At 48.3% G+C, this 24354-nt stretch overlaps 1 protein-coding gene across 1 annotated transcript; it reads right to left on the reverse strand.

The window, feature by feature from the left end:
- Positions 1 to 5014: 5014 nt before the first annotated feature.
- LOC123438659 (transcription factor UNE10) lies at positions 5015 to 22357 on the reverse strand. Its single transcript, XM_045115794.1, has 5 exons — positions 21346 to 22357; positions 21029 to 21145; positions 6043 to 6108; positions 5521 to 5907; positions 5015 to 5430 (listed from the first exon to the last, which is right to left on the reverse strand). The coding sequence occupies exons 1-5, from the start codon at positions 22042 to 22044 to the stop codon at positions 5308 to 5310; spliced, it is 1392 nt and encodes a 463-aa protein (XP_044971729.1). The 5' UTR covers positions 22045 to 22357; the 3' UTR covers positions 5015 to 5307.
- Between the last annotated feature and the right edge of the window lie 1997 nt (positions 22358 to 24354).

Here is a 24354-nt window from a genome sequence, read left to right on the forward strand (position 1 = left end):
TCAACCTATGAGGTTTGTAGTAACTTGATCCGATGCTCGATGATCACCATCATCAGCTTTCACTTCAATTGGTGTAGGCGCCACAGGAACAACTTCATGCGCCCTGCTACACACTGGTTGAAGTGATGGTTCAATAACCTCATCAAGTTCTACCATCCTCCCACTCAATTCTTTCGAGAGAAACGTTTCCTCATGAAAGGATCCGTTTCTAGAAACAAACATTTTGCTTTCGGATCTGAGATAGGAGATGTACCCAACTGTTTTGGATATCCTACGAAGATGCATTTATCCGCTTTGGGTTTGAGCTTATTCGGCTGAAACTTTTTCACACAAGTGTCGAAGCCCCATACTTTCAAGAAACGACAGTTTAGATTTCTCTAAACCTCACACTATACTGTGTCATCTCAACGGAAATACGCGGTGCCCTATTTAAAGTGAATGCGGTTGTCTCTAATGCATAACCCATAAACAATAGTGGTAATTCGATAAGAGACATCATAGCATGCACCATACCAAATAGTGCGTGGCTATGACTTTCACACACATCATCACACTATGATGTTCGAGGTGGCATGAACTGCGAAACAATTTCCACATTGTCTTAACAGCGTACCAGAACTCGTAACTCAGATATTCATTTCTATGATCATATCGTAGACAGTTTATCCTCTTGTTACGACGAACTTCACTCCTGAAACAGAATTGAACCTTTCAATATTTCAGACTTGTGATTCATTAAGTAAATACTCTTGTATCTGCTCAAATCGTCATTGAAGTAAGAACATAATGATATCCACTGTGTGCCTCAGCACCCATTGCACTGCATACATCAAAATGTATCACTTCCAACAAGTTACTATCTTGTTTCATCTCAATGAAAACAAGGTCTTGCTCCTGTGGTATGATTTGTATGTCACTAGTGATTCAAAATCAAGTGAGTATAAAGATCCATCAGCATGGAGCCTCTTCATGCAATTTAATCATCATTACCTCGTATCTTTTGGCACCAATATCATGAACATGTGTAACACTACGATCGAGATTCAATAAACCATTGAAGGTGATTATTCAAGCAAATAGAGTAACCATTATTCTCTTTAAGTGAATAACCGTATTGCAATAAACATGATCCAATCATGTTCATGCTTAACGCAAGCACCAAATAACAATTATTTAGGTTTAACACCAATCTCGATGGTAGAGGGAGTGTGCGACGTTTGATCATATCAACCTTGGAAATACTTCCAACACGTATCGTCACCTCGCCTTTAGCTAGCCTCCGTTTATGTCGTAGCTTTCATTTCGTGTTACTAATCACTTAGCAACCGAACCGGTATCCAATACCCTCGTGCTACTAGGAGTACTAGTAAAGTACACATCAACATCATGTATATCAAGTATACTTCTTTCGACTTTTGCCAGCCTTCTTATCTACCAAGTATCTAGAGTTGCTCCGCCTCAGTGACCGTTCCCCTCATAACAGAAGCACTTAGTCCCGGGCTTGGGTTTAATCTGGGGTCTCTTCATTAGTGCAGCAACTGCTTTGCCGTTTCACGAAGTATCCCTTCTAGCCCTTGCCTTTATCGAAACTTAGTGGTTTTACTAACCATCAACTATTGATGCTCCTTCTTGATTTCTACTTTCGCAGTGTCAAACATTGCGAATCGCTCAAGGATCATTGTATCTATCCTTGATATGTTATAGTTCATCACGAAGCTCTCACAGCTTGGTGGCAGTGACTTTGGAGAACCATCACTATATTATCTCGAAGATCAACTCCCACTTGATTCAAGCGATTGTCGTACTCAGATAATCTGAGCACACGCTCAACGATTGAGATTTTCTCCTTTACTTCGTGGACAAAGAATCTTGTCGGAGGTCTCATACCTCTTAACAAGGGCACAAGCATGACATCACAATTTCATCTCTTTAGAACATCTCTTATGTTCCGTGACGTTTCAAAATGTCTTCGGCGCCTTGCTTCTAAGCCATTAAGTATTTTGTACTGAACTATCGTGTAGTCATCAAAAACGTGTATGTCGGATGTTTACAACATCTACAGACGACGCTCTAGGTGCAGCACATCGAGTGGTGCATTAAGGACATAAGCCTTCTGCGCAGCAACGAGGACAATCCTCGGTTTTACAGACTCAGTCTGCAAAGTTTGCTACTATCAACTTTAAACTAAATTTTCTCTAGGAACATATAAAAAATAGTAGAGCTATAGCGCAAGATACATCGTAATTCGCAAAGACCATTAGACTATGTTCATGACAATTAGTTCAATTAATCATATTACTTAAGAACTCCCACTCAAAAAGTACATCTCTCTAGTCATTTGAGTGGTACATGATCCAAATCCACTATCTCAAGTCCGATCATCACGTGAGTCGAGAATAGTTTCAGTGGTAAGCATCTTTATGCTAATCATATCAACTATACGATTCATGCTCGACCTTTCGGTCTCATGTGTTCCGTGGCCATGTCCGCACATGCTAGGCTCGTCAAGCTTAACCCGAGTGTTCCGCGTGTGCAACTGTTTTGCACCCGTTGTATGTGAACGTTGAGTCTATCACACCCGATCATCACGTGGTGTCTCAAAACGAAGAACTGTCGCAACGGTGCACAGTCGGGGAGAACACAATTTCGTCTTGAAATTTTAGTGAGAGATCAGCTCATAATGCTACCGTCGTTCTAAGCAAGATAAGGTGCATAAAGGATTAACATCACATGCAATTCATAAGTGACATGATATGGCCATCATCATGTGCTTCTTGATCTCCATCACCAAACCACTGGCACGATCTTCTTGTCACCGGCGTCACACCATGATCTCCATCATCATGATCTCCATCAACGTGTCGCCATCGGGGTTGTCGTGCTACTCATGCTATTACTACTAAAGCTACGTCCTAGCAATATAGTAAACGCATCTGCAAGCACAAACGTTAGTTTAAAGACAACCCTATGGCTCCTGCCGGTTGCCGTACCATCGACGTGCAAGTCAATATTAACTATTACAACATGATCATCTCATACATCCAATATATCACATCACATCGTTGGCCATATCACATCACAAGCATACCCTGCAAAAACAAGTTAGACGTCCTCTAATTGTTGTTGCATGTTTGACGTGGTGACCATGGGTATCTAGTAGGATCGCATCTTACTTACGCAAACACCACAACGGAGATATATGAATTGCTATTTAACCTCATCCAAGGACCTCCTTGGTCAAATCGATTCAACTAAAGTTGGACAAACCGACACTCGCCGGTCATCTTTGAGCAACGGAGTTACTCGTAGCGATGAAACCAGTCTCTCGTAAGCGTACGAGTAATGTCGGTCCGAGCCGCTTCGATCCAACAATACCGCGGAATCAAGAAAAGACTAAGGAGGGCAGCAAAACGCACATCACCGCCCATAAAAACTTTTGTGTTCTACTCGAGATTACATCTACGCATGAACCTACCTCTGATTCTCCTAATGATTGATCCCGTTATCAAGTAACAACACTTGCCTATGGCCAGGAAACCTTGACCATCTTTGATCGACGAGCTAGTCAACTAGAGGCTTACTAGGGACAGTGTTTTGTCTATGTATCCACACAAGTATTGTGTTTCCAATCAATACAATTATAGCATGGATAATAAACGATTATCATGAACAAAGAAATATAATAATAATTAATTATTATTGCCTCTAGGGCATATTTCTAACACCTATATCTACTATCCATATTGCACTTCTATCACCATGTCTTCGCCGAACTAGTGCACCTACACAATTTACCATTGTATTGGGTGTGTTGGGGACACAAGAGACTCTTTTTTATTTGGTTGCAGGGTTGCTTGAGAGAGACCATCTTCATCTTACGCCTCCCACAGATTGATAAACCTTAGGTCACCCACTTGAGGGAGGCCCGCGGGTGGTGCCGGCGGCGATGGCGGTGTGGTGGACCCCTGCTTCAGCTTCGTCATGCGGCGCTCCTCAAGCTTGAGGTACGCGACGTCGCGTGGGAAGGTGGGCTTTGGCATCAAGGTGAGGTTGGAGGCCGCGTTGTCGAAGTCCTCATTGAGGCTGGCGGTGAGGGTGCTCAACATGAGTTCGTTGGAGACTTTAGCCCCGATATCGTGAATCTCATCGGCGAGCATCTTAAGCCGCATGCAGTACTCATCGATGAGGGAGTTGTCCTGGTGACAACCGAAGAACTCCTGCTGCAAGTAAACAAGGCGCTGAAGCTTGATGTCGGTGAAGAGCGTGTTGATCTTGTTCCACACGGCACACAAGCGTTGTCGTTTTCGGCGACAACCGTGTGGAAGATTTCCTTCGAGACGGTTTGGTAAAACCATCGGATGAGAGTGGCCTCAATAGCGGACCACTCCGGGTCGCCCTTCATGAAGTCGGCGTCCATGAAGCCATCGATGTGCTCGGTGAGATAGTACTCGTAGAAGACAAGGATGAAGTAGGTCTTCCACACGGAGTACGAGCTGTTGGAGCTGTCGAGGCGGGCGGGGACTCGGGCCTCCGATGTTGAGATCGCAAATGGCAGCGGGTGGTGAAGGAGCCGGGAGAGTCCATCGTAAGGCTAGGATTAGGGTTTTGGAAGGAGAGGAGCAGCGGTGCTCGAGAGGTGCGGCGGCGGTGGTGGGTGTCTGCAGCGTGGGAAGGGTAGCAACGACAGGGTGGGGAGGAGTGGCACGACGGGGCAACGGCGGCGCGCGCGGGAGAGAGGGTCGCGACGGCGGTGGTGGCTGCGGGTCGGCAAGGGGAGGGGCGGCGGAAGGGGTGGCGGCACGGAGCGGCGGCGGCGAGGTGCGGCGGTGGTGGGTAGTGGCGGCGGTGGCTAAACCCTAGGGTTGGATCGGGAAGGATGATACCATGTAGAGAGAGGGATTGGCAGTACTATTGTGATGTATTGATAGGTGCCAAGGTGCCCGTATATAGAGAGTACAAGTAGATATGTGAGCCTTTACCTTAACTATACACAACTAGAAGATGAGTCGTAATATACATGCAACACATGTATTCAACATTGTCCAAATCCAAATCATGTGCAAGTGGGTGATAGTACTACAAACACATCTTCTTCATGTAAGCAACTGGCGGTGACTTGTACATACAGGCTAAATAAAGCGATGTCAAAACCATATACAAGCTAGAATGATTCCAATACAACAAATCATGTGCAGTTTTTGGAGTGTAAATATACGCGATGTTGCAGGGTGCTTGCGGTGCGTCGACAGATTTTTCATGTCCAAAGGGAAATGCTGTACATCCAGGCGCTTGTACCAGTTTGTACGATCACTCTTTGGAGCTGCGTGGCTGGGTCTGCTGTTGGCCTAGCTTCTGGTACATGGCCATCATCCGGCTGTACGCCTCCATGCCGTTCGGTTGAGCTTGCTGTTGCTGCTGCTGCTGCTGCAGCAGAGATTCGTGCCACCGCATAAGAATCAATCAATCAGAGGTTCGAGGGGAACAGTGCGCGTAGATTTGGACTTGGGAGCGGGTGCGTACCTGCGCGTTCTGCTGCGCCGCTTGGCAGGCGAGGAAGGCGGAGTAGGCGTCCGGCACGGCGGCGGCGGCGGGCTGCTTCTGCCGGTCGGCGCCGGCGCCGGCGTTCCAGGGCTGCATGGGGACGAAAGGCGTGGACGGGTGCATCATGGGCTGGGCGAGGCCGGGATAGGCGGGCTGGGCGAGTGGCCCGGCGGCCATGTTCATCATTCCTAGGCCCATCTGCGCCATCTGGGCCATCTGGGCCATCTGGGTCATGACGGACATCTGGGCCAGCTGCGGCATGGCCATGGGCATCATCATGCTGCTCATTCGGTTCATCATCTGCACCGTCGCCTGCAGCTGCTTCAGGTGGTCGATCACCTCGTCCAGCATCGACGCCTTGTCCGTCTGAGACAGTCGGTCATCACATCCCAGAGCGTCAATGGAAAATAAGAGATCGACGTTTGTTTGCAAATCTGGGGATATGTTAGATTGTCCGGTTCCGTGGTACCCGTGGACGTGGAGGTATACATTATACAGTACCTTGCTTGAGTTGGGGACGAGCTTTTGCAACGTTTGCATCTTCTGGTTGATCCTGTCCCTTCTTTTCTGCAACAAGGAGTCATGCCTGAGTTAATCAATAAATTAACTAGCAAGGCATTTCAATCTTCTTGTTTTATGGACAAACATACCACTTCCATCTGATCAAGCAAACCGAAAAAAGGGAAATCTACAAAAGAGTTGTCCTAATTGAGTTCAGTTTTTCAGAAGGAGAATAAATAGTTTGTCACATGGTCATTTTTTGCGAGGCGTTTGTCACCTGGTTATAATAAAAGGTCTAAACAACAAAATAATCATTTATTGTCGTCCCTATTGAAACACTTATGGTCTAGCGCATTTAGTTTTTATTTATTTGTTGCCGTCCCCGTTGAAACATTTATGGTCTAGTGCATTTTGTTGTTTTCTTTCTTATTTAGATAAAAATGTTTTGCTATTATGACAGTGAACAAAAGGCCCCATTCTTATGAAATAAAAAAACAACACATTATTGTGGGTTTTAACGGATTTCTTGATGATTCCGTTTGAAAAACAAGCATTTTTACAAGTGATTTTCACAAGTACAAACTAGACCGGTCAGTTGAAAGCGCCTTAACAAATATCTTCTCACTTTGACCCCTTTTATTCTTTTAAGCAAATTAGAAGTGTCAATGCATGTGACACACGAAAGATATTGTCAATCCGGCAATCGGTAAGGGTAACGAAGGATTGGGGTGCCAGGAACTTGTCGGAGTGCGTGATGATGGACAACGAAGAAGTAGGACATAATGGATAAAATACAAGAAAATAATGAAGGAGAAGGGTGGAGGCAACACCGTATTAGTGGCATTTGATGTACACTAGTTTTCTTGGACTTCCTAAGCAAAGATCCCACACCCCAAGCCCCTCACACAAATAGGGGCTAGCAAGTGTGTGGAGACTTCACATCCACCCCTTGTCCTATCAACTCCTCATTTGCCTCTCTTGTTTTCCCCACATTTGTTTGCTTTCCACCATCTAGGCTCCTCTCATATTTATGCTTCACCAATGCATCTCCTCTCTCTTGCAATCCTAACCAACTGTTTTTGGACTCGCCACATCGACATCGTGCACCTCCTACCATACACCCTTGAAAGTCAACAGGGCTACCATGCCGCCTCATTGTCCCGATTTTGCCCCACTCCTACCATTGGTTAGACACCTTCGACGATAATTCACCCATCTAACCTTGTGGTCTCAACTATGTTTCCCGCCTATGATGGGTTAATGTCATTGAGCCGTCGAAGTGTAGCCGTCGACTTGTTTAACCCATAGTCTCCCCCTTGGTCGTTCATGAGGCGACTATGCATCACATGACTCTACTTGTTTGGTGACCATCCGACTTTTACCTATCACCCTTTTCCCCTCCCCCTTCCTTCTTCCAACATCTCCTTTCTTCTTCCCTTCTATATTATTGTCCTGAGTGCATCTGATGGCACATAAATCATTCACGATGGATATATTCTCAATTCTACAACATTTCCTATTGTTAACTCGCACGCATGAAGATCCCATGCACCGATTCCTGCTAACTCAGCTAGTTCTCGCCACATGTTGAACTAACAACTCCCCTACGACAACTAAGCATGCTTAAGCTAAGCATTCTCAAGCTCATGTACATACTTTAATGGATCGTAGACATTTTGTTTTTCAGTGTGGCGTACTTGCTTAAGAGGAATTCCTTCTTATTCAGGAGCCCATTCGTAAGGAATGTCAAAGTTAAGCGTGTTTAGTATGAAACAACTTGAGAATGAGTGAACAATTGAGAAGTTAATATCGAGTTTGTGCAAGTGAGGACACAGTACGCATGAAAGAATAGTGTTGGTTTGTGGTGCTAGTCTAGATCCTGTCGAGTATGACGACCATGAATTGGTGGTTGTGGCCGAAGCATTATAAAAGATATTAGAGCCAACCTTCACGGTTACACGGGCATGTTGGATCAGTCATGCAGACATGCGCACACCGTGTGCTGCCCCGCGTGCCACACGACATTAACGTATGTGGATGTTGGAATTGGCACACATAGATGTGTGCTAAAGGGACATTCCTCCTGGACGACAAGACGTGGGTTCCATTGAGTGCGAGGCCCATGTGGCATCCTGAATTGATAGAAATAATAGACTATTCATATCTCCAAGGAATTATTATGTTTTAGGAACAACCGACTATGAAGACGGTCCTCGATCCACACTAGTAAAGACTAACTATATAAGAAAGACTAGTGTTGGTATGTGAGACCGGTCTAGATCACATTACGCGTAATTGTTTAAAGCCATGGCTATGGATGGGGCACATGGTCCATAAGGGCATCTCCAACGCCGAACCTCAATCCAGCAGTATCGTTCCAGATGCAACCGTCCCGACCCCACAAGCCATCCAAAGCCAACTTTCATCCGTCCGCGAAGTAGTTCGGACCAAGATTTTCATGCTAGTTGGAACGCAATGTGTGTGTGTGTGGGGGGGGGGGCAACTGCCCGTACACACCGATCGGGGGTCGTTACTCCCCACGGGATCTAGAGTGGCCCCACAAATCACCACTATTCTTCCTACGCACTTTGGCCTCACTCGTGCACACCCGAGAACAACTTCTCGATCGTTCACCCATCCTCAAATTGCTCCAAACTGAGCATGCTTAACTTTGGAGTTCTTTCGGAATTGGCTCCCGAAAAAGAAGGAATTCCTTACTGGTATGAGTAATGTATCATCCCTAATAAGCGAGGTTATCACAACAAGGGGACTTTGTGTGAGTCCGGACACAAGACACGTCCGACGCTAACACTCCTGGTCCACTCAAAGGAAGGCGGAGCCCGTGCTTCAGTAGGTGCACGCACCATTTTTGTACCAAAATCCCTCACTCTCTTCTTTCATACTGCCGCTCTCCACCCAATTCCTGCCCTTTTCTCCCACTCTACTCTTTGCTCCTGCTACCAACGCATGGAACCTAAGGAGAATGTGCTAGAGATGGATACGCTAGAGTTGCTGGAGGATCCGATCATCACGCTCCCTCAAAATATCAACTCGGCGCCATGGCAGAATTGCCGTATCAAAGCAAAGGATGGAAAGGAGGAAACACTCAAGAAGAGGATGAGAGAGGGTAAGCTGGTGTCAGCCATGCTGGTGGTTGCGGCCTGGGCCGTGGTGCCCCGATGGTGCCTCCCACTGTACAGACGTCGCCATGGCCGGAGAATTACAAGGCTCCGTACTTCTACACCGCCAAGTAGCTCGGTAGGCAGTCCATGAAATTTGCCGCTAAGCAAGTGCCCTACATCGTCGACGTAAACGTAGTGCCTCTACTCTTCTCGGACTGTTCTTTGTCGCAGCTCGTCTAGGCGCGAATGACAGGACAGGAGAAGATGGGTGCATGCATGCTATTTGGTGCTATGCCTAAAGTGAGGGAGAAGGCGTGCGAGAACTCGAACAAAGAGATGTTCAACATCATCCACGGCGGAGGTAGAGAAGGAGGTGGCTATGAGAATTGGCAGGTGGATGACTGGGATCCCACCTAGTCCGACAACTACACACGCAGCAGGGCTACACCTAGCCGAACACACATCACTCCTATGCCCAAACCGACACGGGCGCACAACAACGGGATTGGGCCGTCAGACAACATGAGGAGGAGGAGTACAACGAGGATGATGATCCGAATTATTTTGCCGGCGAACCGAGAAACGGGGCTAGAGGAGAAAGCTTCAACATGCGAAAGGACGGGTTATTGTGTGATGCATGGTTGGCCACTAGACTTGATCCAATCCATAACAAGGAGCAAAATGACACAACTTTTTGGGCCAAAATTGACACATGGTTACATGAACACCAGCATTACGTGCCTTACTCCGATGTGGTCATCCACACCCATGATCAAAGTCCCTCAACACCATCGATGGTATACCACCCAAGAGGCCATGTCAAAGTATTGTGGTCACTTGAAGCATCTCATCGCACGGTGGCCTAGTGGTGCGCAAATCACCAAGGAAGTAAGTTCATTTGTCCAGATATGCTTAGTTTCATAGCCGTATATGCATTGCGTTGTTGATCACTAGCCGGATATGCATAGTTTTGTTGATTACAAGCCAGATATACGTAGTTTTGTTGATCATTAGACGGATATGCATAGTTTTGTAGCTGGGTATGCATAATTTTATTGATCACTAGCAGGACATGCATAGTTTTGTTGGTCACTTGCCAGATATGCATAGTTTTATAGCTGGATGTCTATACATACTTGTGCAGTCGCATATGCATTGTTGACAGTGTTTTATTTTGTAGTCTTCTCGTGCGTGTGCTGTGTTCAAGAAATTAGAGAAGAAAAACTTCATCGTCATGCATTGTTGGTTGAAGTTGAATGGGCAATTAAAATAAAACCTACACATAGCCAAGACCGGCGCCCAAGCCACCGAGGAAGAAACCGGTGAGCCAACCGACCCAACAAAGAACCACCAAGAAGGTTAGAAGAGGTTTTCGAGGAAACAAATGTGAGAAGGAGAGGACGAAACGAGAAGGTGTGGTGGCACAGATGACGGAGAGGTTCGAGGACATCTTGTCGAAGAAGGAGAAGGCATACGTCAAAGTGCTCACACATCAAGGAGGAAAAATAGGCAGAGAAATTCATGTTGTTGATGGAGGCGACCAATAAGAAGCTCAAGCTCGCATTGAAGAGGGCATCGAAGAGAAATATTCCATGCTCAAGGATAAGAAGGCGATGGGTGAAGACATGAAGATGAAGATTGCAGCCGACGTGGCGGACACCAAGAAGTTGTCCTTGAATTTGGAGTCTTCGGATGCCGACGAAAAAATGATCATGCAAGCTGCATGCTACAAGATACTGCAACACAGAAATATGAGTTGGAGGCAACAGACAAGTAGGAGGAGGAGGCGTAGACTGCCTAGGCGGCAGCGACGACACCTTTTGAGCGTGGGGGCTCGGATTGCCAGTTTAGCAAGGCTGAAAATCTAGATTTTTACACGGACTACCAAAATGGTATTATTTTGTGGTCGGGCATGAGAAAAATGATCATAATTATTTCTTTTGATTGTGATCGGACATGTGATTCGATGCAGTTGTGATCCGAGATGAGCTATGGATAAGACTTTATTTGAATTTACATATTTTTCTTCTAGCGGACATATATAAAATAGCTTTGGACGCGTGGACTTCCATATTAATGGTGGTGGACTGATCTCCAATCCGTACACGAATGAGAAAGCCAATTTATGTACTACTATAAGCGTTGAAGATTGCCATAAGTGAAAATCATCGGTCCTCCTTTGTAGTACATTGTTGTCTACATATATAGAGATATGGTGTGCATACGTGTGTTTATAGTAATGAATGTACGCTCGTGTATGTGAGCGACTTCGATTGTACTATACTAAAAAATTATATATATATATATATATATATATATATATATATATATATATATATATATATATATATATATATTGGAAAACGACACCCTAATGAAGTATATGCAAGTCCTTCATAAATTTGCTATGCAAATAGCTCATGATAAATCCAAAGTCAGTTCACTTTCTAGCTCGATGACTATCTCCACTGAATTTAACTCGGTTGATTCTGAAGACAAGGAGACTGGGTTGACCTAGTCTGGCTTGCTCTGGGTTTCTCTTTGGGCGGAAGTATACAAGCGAGGCACGCGTAACCCACACATTCTGCACTCACACTAGCTAGCTACCACTTTTTTTTGAGTTGTTTATTGTTTTCTGAGATAGCTAACCGATTATTTCAAGCGGTAGCTAGCTACCACTTGTATGTGTGCACATCTTCTATACCACGTAGAGCATCTACAACCAGAACACTCAAAGCCGTTCAACATGTTCGACCGAGCTGCATGGTCAAATTACTCCTTCTATGTATAAGTAATTATAGTTGAAGAAATTTTTTCCAACTACGATTATAAAAAAAGAGTAGAAAAGGACGCTCAATCTGGTTCCTCGGAATCAACCAAATGTCTAGGTTGTCCACTAACCCCTATTAGGACCATATACGGGACTGATATAAAAAGACCCAGACGCATTTGGACACCGCCGTCATATCCGAACGGCTAGCTATGGCCTCCACACATCCCATCACTACCCCCACAAAACTCCAACCCACTGTCACGAACTCAAGTCAACCCCCAATCTCTCAGTCCTCTCACCCTCTCACCTTCCTTTCCGCCTCCTCCGCTATAGCCGGGTCCGACCATGATTCTGGCAGCGAGACCGATCTCATGGACTCGGCAGCCTCATGAAGGAGGACTCCAGAGCTGACATAGATGCATTGGATGAGGAGGAACTGGTTGAAATTTGGAGGTGGGCTTTAGGCTCATTAGAGAATTTCAGAAAAATCTCCAAGGGCCCACGTAGGTGGTGGCATGACAAGGTGGTGGGAGTTTAGTCCCACCCCGCTAGTGGAGGAGAGTTTGAACCCCTTTATAAGGGTCTCTCTTCCACATGTTGTTGGAGAATGAGAAGAGAAGGTGCCCTCGCGCACTCCTCCTCCGCCGCCCGCCTCGCCGCGCCGATCACATCTGCCTCACGCGTTCGTTCCTTCAACTGCTGCTGCCGCCGGCGACTCCGTCCCGTTTACGGGAGAGGGGCGATTAGGTTTTTGGGGAGCGATCACGCGACTGCTCGTCTCCGTCCGTCTGCTTCGTCTACGTCCGCGTCGCCTTCGTCATCGCCATGTCTTCACCAAGCGAAGCTGACCGTCTCCGCGAGAAGGCCGAAGCCGAGAAGAAGGTGGCAGAGGATACTGCCGCCGCCGCCTCTGCTGCTACGGCCAACTGGCCGATTGGAGGGTATGACTCGTTTATCCTCATGTTCGTGTTTATCCTAGCAGTGCTACTTGTCTGCATAGATGTATCCACTATATGCGTAGTATGTGCTAGGTTAGCTCAAGATCAGTATATCATTAGTCTAGTCAATGCCATGCTAGTTATTATCTCGTGGATTAATATACTCGGAAAATTGCCTATTTACTCAACAATCCAAAAACCTAATTTCTGTAGGAATTTTTCGAGTAATGGTTTTGCTGCTGCACTGAAACCGGATAAGTTTACCGGTACTTTTTTCAAGCGTTGGCAAACGAGAACCACCTTATGGCTCACGGCTATGAACGTGTTCTGGGTAGCCGGTGTCACTCCTACGAAAACTATCACTCCTGAACAGGAGAAGATGTTTAAGGAGGCCACCGTCCTATTCCTTGGAGCAGTCATTAGCGTGATCGGAGATAAGCTGGTTGATGCATATTTACATATGCATGTTGCCAAGGACTTGTGGGAGGCGCTCGAATCTAAATTCGGGGCCCCGATGCTGGGAGTGAGATGTATGTTATGGAGCAGTTCCACGATTACAAGATGGTTGACAACCGTTCTGTATTGGAACAAGCTCATGAGATAATATGCATAGCTAAGGAACTTGAGGTTCTTAAGTGCAATTTGCCGGGCAAGTTTGTCGCGGGCTGTATAATTGCTAAGCTCCCTAATTCCTGGAGGAACTTTGCTACTACTCTGAAACATCAGAGGCGTGAGTTCTCAGTAGAGGACATCATTGGCCATCTGAGTGTTGAGCAGAACTCGAGAGCAAAGGACTCCAATGGAAAAGCGGTGGAAAGCTCTTCTGCTGCCAATATGGTACATTAGAGGAACTTCAATTCTCACAAGCCCAAGGGAAAGAATTCTGTCCAACAGAATACCGACTTCAAGAAGAAGGGAAAGAAGCCCTTCAAGAAGAATAAGAAGGGAGATGGCTGCTATACTTGTGGTTCAGAGGAACATTGGGCGAACAAATGCCCAAACAAGTACAAGAAGCCGGCGCAGGACTCCAAGTCTGCCAACATGATTGTGGGCAACAATGAAAGTGGTGCATCTGGGTACGGTAATTTACTTACTTTATTTACAGTTTGTCAGTCCACCGATTGGTGGGTGGACACGGGTGCAAATATTCATGTGTGTGCTGACTTATCATTGTTCTCTTCTTATCAGGCCACCGGCCGCGGGTCCGTATTGATGGGGAATGGCGCGAGTGCTTCTGTTCTTGGTGTTGGCACGGTCGATCTGAAGTTTACTTCGGGAAGGATCGTGCAGCTGAAGAACGTGCAGCATGTCCCCGCCATCAAGAAGAATCTCGTTAGTGGCTCCCTTCTGTGTAGAGAAGGGTTTAAGTTGGTATTCGAGTCTAATAAAGTAGTAGTTACGAAATATGGACTTTTCGTTGGAAAAGGTTATGAATGCGGAGGTCTGTTCCGCCTTTCTCTTGCAGATTTTTGTAATAAAGTCGTGAACAATATTCATTCGAGTGTTAATGAATCTGAAGTTTGGCATTCACGTCTTTGTCACATAAGTTTCGGTGTTATGTCGCGGCTAGCAAAACTGAATTTAATCCCAACTTTCACGTTAGCCAAAGGTTCTAAGTACCATTCGTGTGTGCAAGCAAAGCAACCTCGCAAGCCTCATAAGGCTGCAGAGGAGAGACACTTGGCACCATTAGAACTCATACATTCTGATCTTTGTGAGATGAATGGTGTGTTGACTAAAGGTGGAAAGAAATACTTCATGACATTGATAGATGATTCCACTAGATTTTGCTATGTGTATCTGTTAAATACTAAAGATGAGGCTCTACACTACTTTAAAATCTATAAGGCAGAAGTTGAGAATCAACTTGAAAAGAAAATTAAACGAGTCCGGTCTGATCGTGGTGGAGAGTAATTCTCAAACGAATTTGATTCATTTTGTGCGGAACACGACATTATTCATGAGAGGACGCCTCCCTATTCACCCCAGTCAAACGGGGTTGCCGAGCGGAAAAATCGTACTCTAACTGATTTGGTTAACGCCATGTTAGATACATCGGGTTTATCCAAGGCATGGTGGGGGGAGGCTATATTGACCGCGTGTCATGTCCTGAATAAAGTTCCTACAAAAGATAATGAGGTCACTCCCTACGAGGAATGGTCAAAGAGAAGGACGACGCTCTCGTACTTACGTACTTGGGGCTGCTTGGCGAAAGTCAATGTACCGATCCCCAAGAAGCGTAAGCTTGGACCAAAGACTGTGGACTGCGTTAATTTGGGATACGCTAAGAATAGCGTAGGCTATAGATTTCTAGTAGTGAAATCTGAGGTACCTGACGTGAAGGTCGGTACAATAATGGAGTCGAGGGATGCTACATTCTTTGAGGATATATTTCCCATGAGAGATATGCAAAGCACTTCTAGACAGGAATCTGAGATAACTCCTGAGCCTGCCATTCCTATGGAATACTATGAACAAACACATGATGAAAATCCTGAGGAGGATGACGAGGAAGCCCGTGGTAGGGGCAAGAGACAAAGGACTGCAAAGACCTTTGGTGATGATTTCTTTGTATACCTCGTGGATGATAATCCCTCTTCTATTTCAGAAGCGTATGCTTCTCCATATGCTGATTACTGGAAAGCTGCGGTCCGTAGCGAGATGGATTCCATCATGGCTAACGGGACATGGGAAATCACTGATCGTCCCTATGGTTGCAAACCATTGGGATGCAAGTGGGTGTTCAAAAAGAAGCTTAGGCCCGATGGTACGATTGAAAAGTACAAGGCTAGGCTTGTGGCCAAGGGCTATGCCCAGAAAGAAGAGGAAGATTTCTTCGATACTTATTCACCTGTGGCTAGACTGACCACCATTCGAGTACTACTCTCATTGGCGGCCTCTCATGGTCTTCTCGTTCATCAAATGGACGTTAAGATGGCTTTCCTGAATGGAGAGCTAAATGAGGAAATCTATATGCAACAGCCAGATGGCTTTGTGATAGAAGGTTAGGAAGGAAAGGTGTGTAAGTTGCTGAAATCTTTATACGGTCTGAGACAAGCACCTAAGCAATGGCATGAGAAGTTTAATACAACTCTGACATCTGTTGGCTTCGTTGTTAATGAAGCTGACAAATGTGTATACTATCGCCATGGTGGGGGCGAAGGAGTTATATTGTGCTTGTATGTTGATGACATACTGATATTTGGAACCAACCTCAAAGTAATTGAGGAGGTTAAGTCTTTTCTGTCTCAAAACTTTGAGATGAAGGACCTTGGGATGGCTGATGTTATCTTGAACATCAAGCTGTTGAGAGATGATGAGGGTGGTATTACACTTCTGCAATCCCACTATGTTGATAAGATTTTGAGTCGCTTTGGATATTCAGACTGCAAAATTTGTCAAACACCATATGATCCTAGTGTGCTTATTCGAAAGTTTAAAGGCACAGCTATAGATCAATTGAGATTCTCTCAAATTATCGGTTCACTTATGTACCTAACTAGCGCAACGAGGCCTGACATCGCGTTTGCTGTGAGCAAACTTAGCCGGTTTGTTGCAAACCCGGGTGATGTTCATTGGCGCGCTGTTGAAAGAATTATGCGCTACTTGAAAGGTACTGTCAATCACGGGCTTCACTATACGGGATTCCCATCCGTACTTGAAGGGTATAGTGATGCAAATTGGATCTCTGATGCTCATGAGATGAAGGCTACCACTGGGTATATGTTTACTCTTGGGGGTGGTGCTGTTTCCTGGAAGTCTTGCAAGCAAACGATCTTAACAAGATCGACAATGGAAGCAGAATTAACAGCATTAGACACATCTGGTGTCGAAGCAGTATTTCTTCGAGATCTTTTGATAGACTTACCTGTGGTTGAGAAGCCGGTTCCGGCTATCCTTATGAACTGCGATAATCAGACGGTTATTGTTAAAGTGAAGAGTTCAAAGGACAATATGAAGTCCAACAAACATATAAGAATGAGATTGAAGTCTGTCAGACGTTTGAGAAACTCCGGAGTGATAGCGTTGGATTATATCCAAACGGCTAAGAATCTGGCAGATCCCTTTACTAAAGGGCTATCACGTGTTGTGATAGATAGTGCATCGAGGGAGATGGGTATGAGACCCACATGAGTTGCCATGGTAGTAACCCAACCTATATGATCGGAGATCCCGTGAAGTAGGACCTGGGAAAACAAGCCAGTGGTGAACTGAGGAGAGTAACTTTACTAACCCACTCCGTTGGAGATGCAATACTCTCGGATACTGTATGGTAGGATGACTACTGTCTTAATGTGTTCTAAAGCTTATATGTAAGCAACATGCTATCCTACAGAGCGATCTTTGGAGGAACACACCTATATGAGCTTGACTGCTGGTCACAGTCTATGAGGTTTGGGTGCTCTCTAGTAAACTCATGAATAGGCCAGGAGTGTGACTAATATGCTCCATCCGAGGGGTCACCTTCGGCAGTCTAGTACTAGTAAGACTTGTGGTGAAGCTCCTTTACGCCAAACTAACAATTGAAGGCATAGTCCATTGTTCAGTTGTAAAGGGGTGTAGCTACTTGTTCTAGGTGAAGCTCAACCTTAATAGGTCTTCACTGAAATGCTGGTATATTAAAACAGTGATTGGAACGAGGGAACACGATGTGCCCTTGAGATATGGTGGGGGATTGTTGAAATTTGGAGGTGGGCTTTAGGCCCATTAGAGAATTTCAGAAAAATCTCCAAGGGCCCATGTAGGTGGTGGCATGACAAGGTGGTGGGAGTTTAGTCCCACCCCGCTAGTGGAGGAGAGTTTGAACCCCTTTATAAGGGTCTCTCTTCCACATGCTATTGGAGAGTGAGAAGAGAAGGTGCCCTCGCGCACTCCTCCTCCGCCGCCCGCCTCGCCGCGCTGCGGGTTGCGGGAATGAGCCGAGCCGAGCTCATACCTACGCGCTTATTTTTGTCGGTCAGGAACGGAGAATACGTAACGGACAAGGCACGATCCGAGACGTCGGATCGTGGCTGTTACCGACTCGGACGTGGGCTTGGCCCACGTATCTCCACCCAGCCGCCTTTATAAGCACGCGATCGCCTACCCTAGCCGTCACGAGAATCAGATCACATCTGCCTCACGCGTTCGTTCCTTCAACTGCTGCTGCCGTCGGCGACTCCGTCCTGTTTACCGCGTACACGGTCGACGGGAGAGCAGGCCTCCAAAACCTCGCCTCTCTGGTTCCTGTACGGGAGAGGGGCGATTAGGTTTTTGGGGAGCGATCACGCGACTGCTCGCCTCCGTCCGTCTGCTTCGTCTACGTCCGCGTCGCCTTCGTCATCGCCATGTCTTCACCAAGCGAAGTTGACCGTCTCCGCGAGAAGGCCGAAGCCGAGAAGAAGGCGGCAGAGGATACTGCCGCCACCGCCGCTGCTGCTACAGCCAACTGGCCGATTGAAGGGTATGACTCGTTTATCCTCATGTTCGTGTTTATCCTAGCAGTGCTACTTGTCTGCATAGATGTATCCACTATATGCGTAGTATGTGCTAGGTTAGCTCAAGATCAGTATATCATTAGTCTAGTCAATGCCATGCTAGTTATTATCTCGTGGATTAATATACTCGGAAAATTGCCTATTTACTCAACAGAACTTGCGCTCTGTATCGCCATGCATCGGTCGCGGCCGGACTTCATGTGGGCCACAATCACCCGTCGCGTTCGACACTGCTCTAGATCCGGAGCAGGGCACACCTCCCCTTCGACACTAGCTTTGCCCGGGCAACACTGGGTGCTCATGCCCGCGGTTCCCGTGCGGATGCGCATGCCAGAGTCGGAGGCCAAGGTTGCCCGCCGCGAGCAACGGGCCATGGTCACGCTAGGGCCCGCCAACGCGTTTGCTACACACCCTTGATTTGGAGGAGGCGCTCTTGTGCGAGGTCAAGCACCGTCCGCTCACCACGGCGGAGTCAGACGCTAGGCGCCTTCGACGCGAAAACACGAAGGCGCTCCGGCTCAAAGCATCTCCAAATAGATGTTATCTATGTAAAAATAACTAACTTATACAACACTTAGGTCAAAAAGCAGTGCTCCGACAGGTGTTGTATATGTAAAATAATTTACAACACCACCTCCAAGTGTTGTGAAAATTTGACCTTGGTGTTGCAAATATACAACACAAAGGTTAGGCGTTGTAAAACGGCCAGCTGCGCGCCAACCCCCAACCGTCACTTCCCCCCTTTCCTTCACCCCACCTCCCACCGCACGACCACCGCCGTCGTCCAGATCCGCCACCGGTCGGCCGACCGACGCCCGCGCGACCGCCCCCGCAATAGATCTGGCGCCGCTGTCCACCCCGCAGCCGTTTCCCCCAATTTCCGGTTGCCGCCCATCGACCGATCGTCGCCGTCGTCTCAATTCGCCATCGCCGGTCGCCCGCCTCTCCACCGCGCCAGTCGCCCTCTCCACCGCGCCCGTCCTGTGTCCACCGTCGCCGGTCGCCCTCACCACCGCGACCACCGCCTCGATTCACCGTCGCCGAGTCGCCTCTCCGTCGCCGTCCGCCACTGCTCCGTCGCCTCCCGCCATCGTGCCGTCGTCGCCATGCCGCCAAGGAAGACCCCCAAGAGCAAGACGGGGGCTGAGTTCACCGAAGCCGACCGTCGTTTTTGGCTCGGCACCTACCCCATCGTCCACGAGGCCGCGCGTGCCTACGACGTGGCGGTGTGGCCTGCCGGGAGGCCGAGGAAGGACCTCAACTTCCCGGAGAACGAGACCAAGGCGGCTGCGGAGATGCTCTTGCCGGAGGGCATTCGCATGGAGGAGATCACGGCGAAGAAGAAGATCAAGAAGAAGAGGCCCGTCGTTGTCGCCACTTGCGACGGGAGTGACGAGGCCGCGATGGCGAGGTTTGCGTGTGAGCATCCGGAGTACGTGCAGACCGAGCAGGAATTCTACTGGAAGCGCCAGGTCTAGAAGAAGAAGAAGATCAAGGAGGAGGACGAGGCCGGACCCTCGACGGTGATCCCTATCGAGTCCTCGGAGGAGGAATGGGGTGGTTGGGGGGAGGTGGTGGTGGAGGAGGAGGAGGAGGACGACGACGACGATGATCCGAGCAAGGATGAGTTCTGGGATCGGCTCCTGAGATCCAATGACGATGAGTAGATGTAGTTGTAGCAAGGATGAGTTCGAACTAGTAGTACTATTGTAGCAGATGAAACTAGTATCTCGAACTAGTAGTAGATGAATGAAGAACTATGTTTAATTATGTTTGGAATTAAGTAGTAGTTCAATTTGCTATGTTTGAAGTATGCATTTCAAATAAAATATATAGCAATTCAAGTTTAATTTTACAACACCATTTACAACATTTATTGGAGTTGAAGTTGTACAACATGAATATACAACATCTGTTGGAGTTGACCGTTTTTTGGTGTTGTAAAAAGCATTTTTTGATGTTGTAAATTATACAACACCTAATACAACACAAAAATATACAACATCTATTAAAGATGTTCTCAGGAGCGGGCCCGCACCATCTGCCTCCTCTCTGGCTAAATCTTGCCGGCATCGGAGAGCGGCACTATCAGCATGGATGACGACGGCAATCCTCCTGTCGCGAACGTGTACATAGAGGAGGTGGATCGCCGCGTCAGTGATCGCAAGGGCAAGGGCCCGAAATGTTGATCTCCGTCTCTCCTCATTGTCTAGCTACTTGTATGAATATTTTGTATCTAGTAGAGTCCGATGGACTATGTCTTGCGTGTCCATTGAATTATGCCCGATGAAGCACTCTATCATCATTTCTAGTTTGATCTATTGTGTTGATATACGCTATTTAGGTTGTTGCATGCATTACATGAAATTGGATATTCGGATATAGCCATATAGGGACTACGGTTGTGGACAGTGGGAAATGAAAACTGCCCGATCACTGCTAGAGGGCGCGTCCACACGAGTCCGTGGACGTATAATGGCTCGGGATATACCAACTCTGATTGCATATGTTTTTATAGAAATGCAATGAAGCCTCAAGTTGGTTGAAGCTAAGACCTAAAGTACTTGTCATTGACTAAAAGTATGAATAATCATCTACAGTATATAACAAATACCAGTATGAAGTCTAAGCAACAAATCATTGTCATGCATCAGTGCAGAAGAGATAGTTGCTTACACGCTCAGATTCGTTATGGATGGCAGCAGCCCGGCTCCTCTTAGTGGAAATGGACGACCTCATGGGAGCTTCCCCCTTGACCACGACGTTCTCTGCTTCGTCGCACAGCCCGTCTCTCTTTTGTATCTCAACAGACGCATGCACCGATTAGATAGACGCAAGAAAAAACATAAACATAGGGAATCTTCAAGCCTATACGGATCAAGACAAGCTAGATCGACGTATACGTGCATGCGAGATGCTTACGATCGAGACATGCATATGCAGTATGTGGTGTGGGGTAACGTGTGAGGCTGTTAGCCCAGAGCTTTGCTTGCCTGCGACCGACGGCTGAAGCAGCGGGAGTCGCTGGCGCCTCCGCCGAAGCTGGTGTTCTCCGTCTCCGGGGAGCCTTGGTCCAGCGACGTGGAGTTGTTGGTCGTCGTGAACCCGCACAAGTCGTCAGCGCCGGTGCCGCAAGGCTCCAGAGTGAGCAGCGAGCTCTCGCCGCGGCCGGGCGCGGCGCTCCCTTGGCTGGCGCACACCCGCCCGTCCTCGCCCACCACCCGTGCCCGCTTCCTCTGCACGTCCCCCTCCGCCGGGTCGTCACCCCTCGCGCACGGCACGAGCCCGTCGGCCGGCGCGCCCACACCGAGCCAAGGCGCGGCTGCTGCACGCAACGGTTGCCCGAGGTGTGACGTCGACTGAGTCGACAAGCGAGCGGCCGCCTCGCCTACCACTGCCTCGAGCGTCTCCCGGTGATCTCCCGCGCCGCCGATGGCGTGCATCTGCGCCGGCGCCGGCGCGGCCGGGTACTTGGGCACCGACCGGTTGAGCAGCCCCTGCCAGAAGATGTTGCCCTTCTCCCACGTCAGCTCCGCCACCTCGTCGTACTGGTCCGGCATGGGCATGGCGACCGGCTCCGTCAGACCGCTATCTCCAGACGCCATGCGCTGCGCCGAGCCGGCGGGCACCGGGTTGAGCCCCGCGCCAACCGTCTCGTCCAGATCCCACCTCGGCACACACTGGTTATTCATCACGCTCCACCACCTTCAGCGCCAAGCTATATATACTCCGGAAGAAGGACCGGTGGCTTGCTGTGTCGGCCCGGGATTGGGCTGGCAGTGGCAGAGCAGAACGGAGATGAGCTAGCTCTGTGTTATGTGTAGTAGGTGTAAGCTACGTAAGCACATTTTATATGGTGGTCGATCGATCGAGTCGTTGGAAAGGCGGGGAGGGGAGGTCGCGGAGGCGGAGATAGTTATGGAGCGGTGCGTGGCGGAGGTGGCATGGAAGCACGGCGTGCGGGGGTGTGTGTGTGGCGGAGCCATGCAGTGCGCGTCGGGGGCGGAGGCGATAGATGGATGGATAGGTGGAGAGGGGGGCAGGGAGAGGGACGGGACGGGGAGAGGGGGAGGTGAGGAGGGCCCTGGGCTTGTGAGGAGGAGCCGGGCACGTAGCTGCCTCGCCTTCCACATGACCACGTAGGAGTCTCGACTCTGGAGCGCTTGCATGGAGTTGGTTTCAGTCCAGCTAGTAGCTCGGACGTTTCTTTCGCGCCTGCCTTTCCGGGGCTGTCGGGCCGGAGGCGTGCAGCCGTCGGGTTCCCATCGGGTGGTGGTGGTGCGGAGGCAGCGGGCATCGGGTGCTCCTCTGATTTGTGGCTCCTGGACCTGGTACAGTTCCGAATCCTGTGGGCCACGCACCGACGGCCGGCGAACTCTTCAAGACTGCATGCACGTGTCGACCGTACACAGCCGTGCATGCACCGGACCACTCTCCGATTTACTGCCGTTTCACGTTGAGGCCCGGCCCACGACGAGCCTTTTTTGATAACGTCGCATGGGCCCGCCTTAGCCCGGTTGCCACTCAGGCGTTCCCGGCTTATAGAACTTTTAAATACTCATTTTTTTTAAACACATACATACGCAGTCACTCACAAACAAGTACATACACTCATATTATATCACAAACACATGAAATACTACGAGCTTGAGGAAACGTCCTACGAGGCACGCCACACTCAAGCTTGAGGAAACGTCCTACGAGGATGCGGCGATACGAGGGTGACTAGGTTTGACTTGACCAGCGTCAGCCATGCAGCCGTCGTTATCGACATTGTCAGCATATCACACCCAGAAGTGACTGCAGTTAGTGTCTTCCATCTACTCGATGACAACTTCGTTCCTTGAGCAGCTACGTCTAGGGTTAGGGTTTAGGCGGCGAGCGGGCAATCATGTGTATCCTATCTGATCTTGTACGAGAGTGTTTGTGTATCTGATCGTATGAGGGATTTGGAGTCTGAGGTGTCTAAGAATCAACCTAATGGTACAATCCTAGGGTTTGGCGACTCTAGGGATCGTACGGGGGATCTGGAGATTCAGGCAGTAAAGGATTCATCGGCGACCTCCTCCGGGGAAGATTGCTGAGAGCTGTGAAACTAAGGGTGTTTTTGGTTGAAGAACCAGGTGGAATGGAATGTAATGGTTCCATTCCATAGGAATGGAATGGTTCCATCTTTGTGTTTGGTATGAATAATAAGGTGGAATGGAATGTAATGGTTCCATTCCATAGGAATGGAATGGTTCCATCTTTGTGTTTGGTATGAATAATAAGGTGGAATGGAATGGTTACATCTCACCCGTCTTCCTGGCCGCGAGCCACGCACCCGCCGGTGACACTTGCACCGGTCGTCGTCGTTCGCCTCTCTGGATGCCGCTTGAGCACTACATATCAATTGAAGAGGGAGAGGCGGGGCCGATTTAGAGGGAGAGAAGGCGCATGTGGAGAGAGAGAGAGAGAGAGAGAGAGAGGAAGAGACGAGGAGGAGCGCTTTCCACCGATCTGAAGGAATGACCGTGTTACACATCTGGAGCGAATATTCGCATTTGGGGAGCGAGTGGGTTGTTGGGGAACGTTGCATGGGAAACTAAAAATTTCCTACGCGCATACAAGATCTATCCATGGTGATGAGCATCTACGAGAGAAGAGATCGAATCCACATACCCTTGTAGATTGCTAAGCGGAAGCGTTAAACAACACGGTTGATGTAGTGGTACGTTTTCGCGATCCAATCATGATCTGTGCCATGAACTCCCGATCAAGCGCCAAACAGATGGTACCTCCGTGTTCATCATACCTACAACTCGATGACGTCTCCGGCTCCTCGATCCAGCGAGCGAGGGCGGAGTAGTAGATGAGTTCTCCGGCAACACGACGACGTGGTGGCGGTTATGGTGGTGCTATCCCGGAGGGCTACGCCTAGCGCTACCGAAACTGCAAAAGGAGGAGAAAACAATCTAGGGAGAGGGGGGGGGGCAAGGGCTTCGTGTGTGCTCTTGGGGCAC

Source organism: Hordeum vulgare, chromosome 1H (assembly GCF_904849725.1).
Source record: "Hordeum vulgare subsp. vulgare chromosome 1H, MorexV3_pseudomolecules_assembly, whole genome shotgun sequence".
NCBI lineage: Eukaryota > Viridiplantae > Streptophyta > Magnoliopsida > Poales > Poaceae > Hordeum > Hordeum vulgare.

Coding starts and splice junctions, on each gene's coding strand:
- LOC123438659 (XM_045115794.1), bottom strand. CDS start 22,044: ATGAATAACCAGTGTGTGCCGAGGTGGGATCTGGACGAGACGGTTGGC. Junction 6,109..21,028: donor TCCATAACGAATCTGAGCGT/GTAAGCAACTAT, acceptor TCCTTGTTGCAG/AAAAGAAGGGACAGGATCAA. Junction 5,908..6,042: donor TCGTCCCCAACTCAAGCAAG/GTACTGTATAAT, acceptor CGACTGTCTCAG/ACGGACAAGGCGTCGATGCT.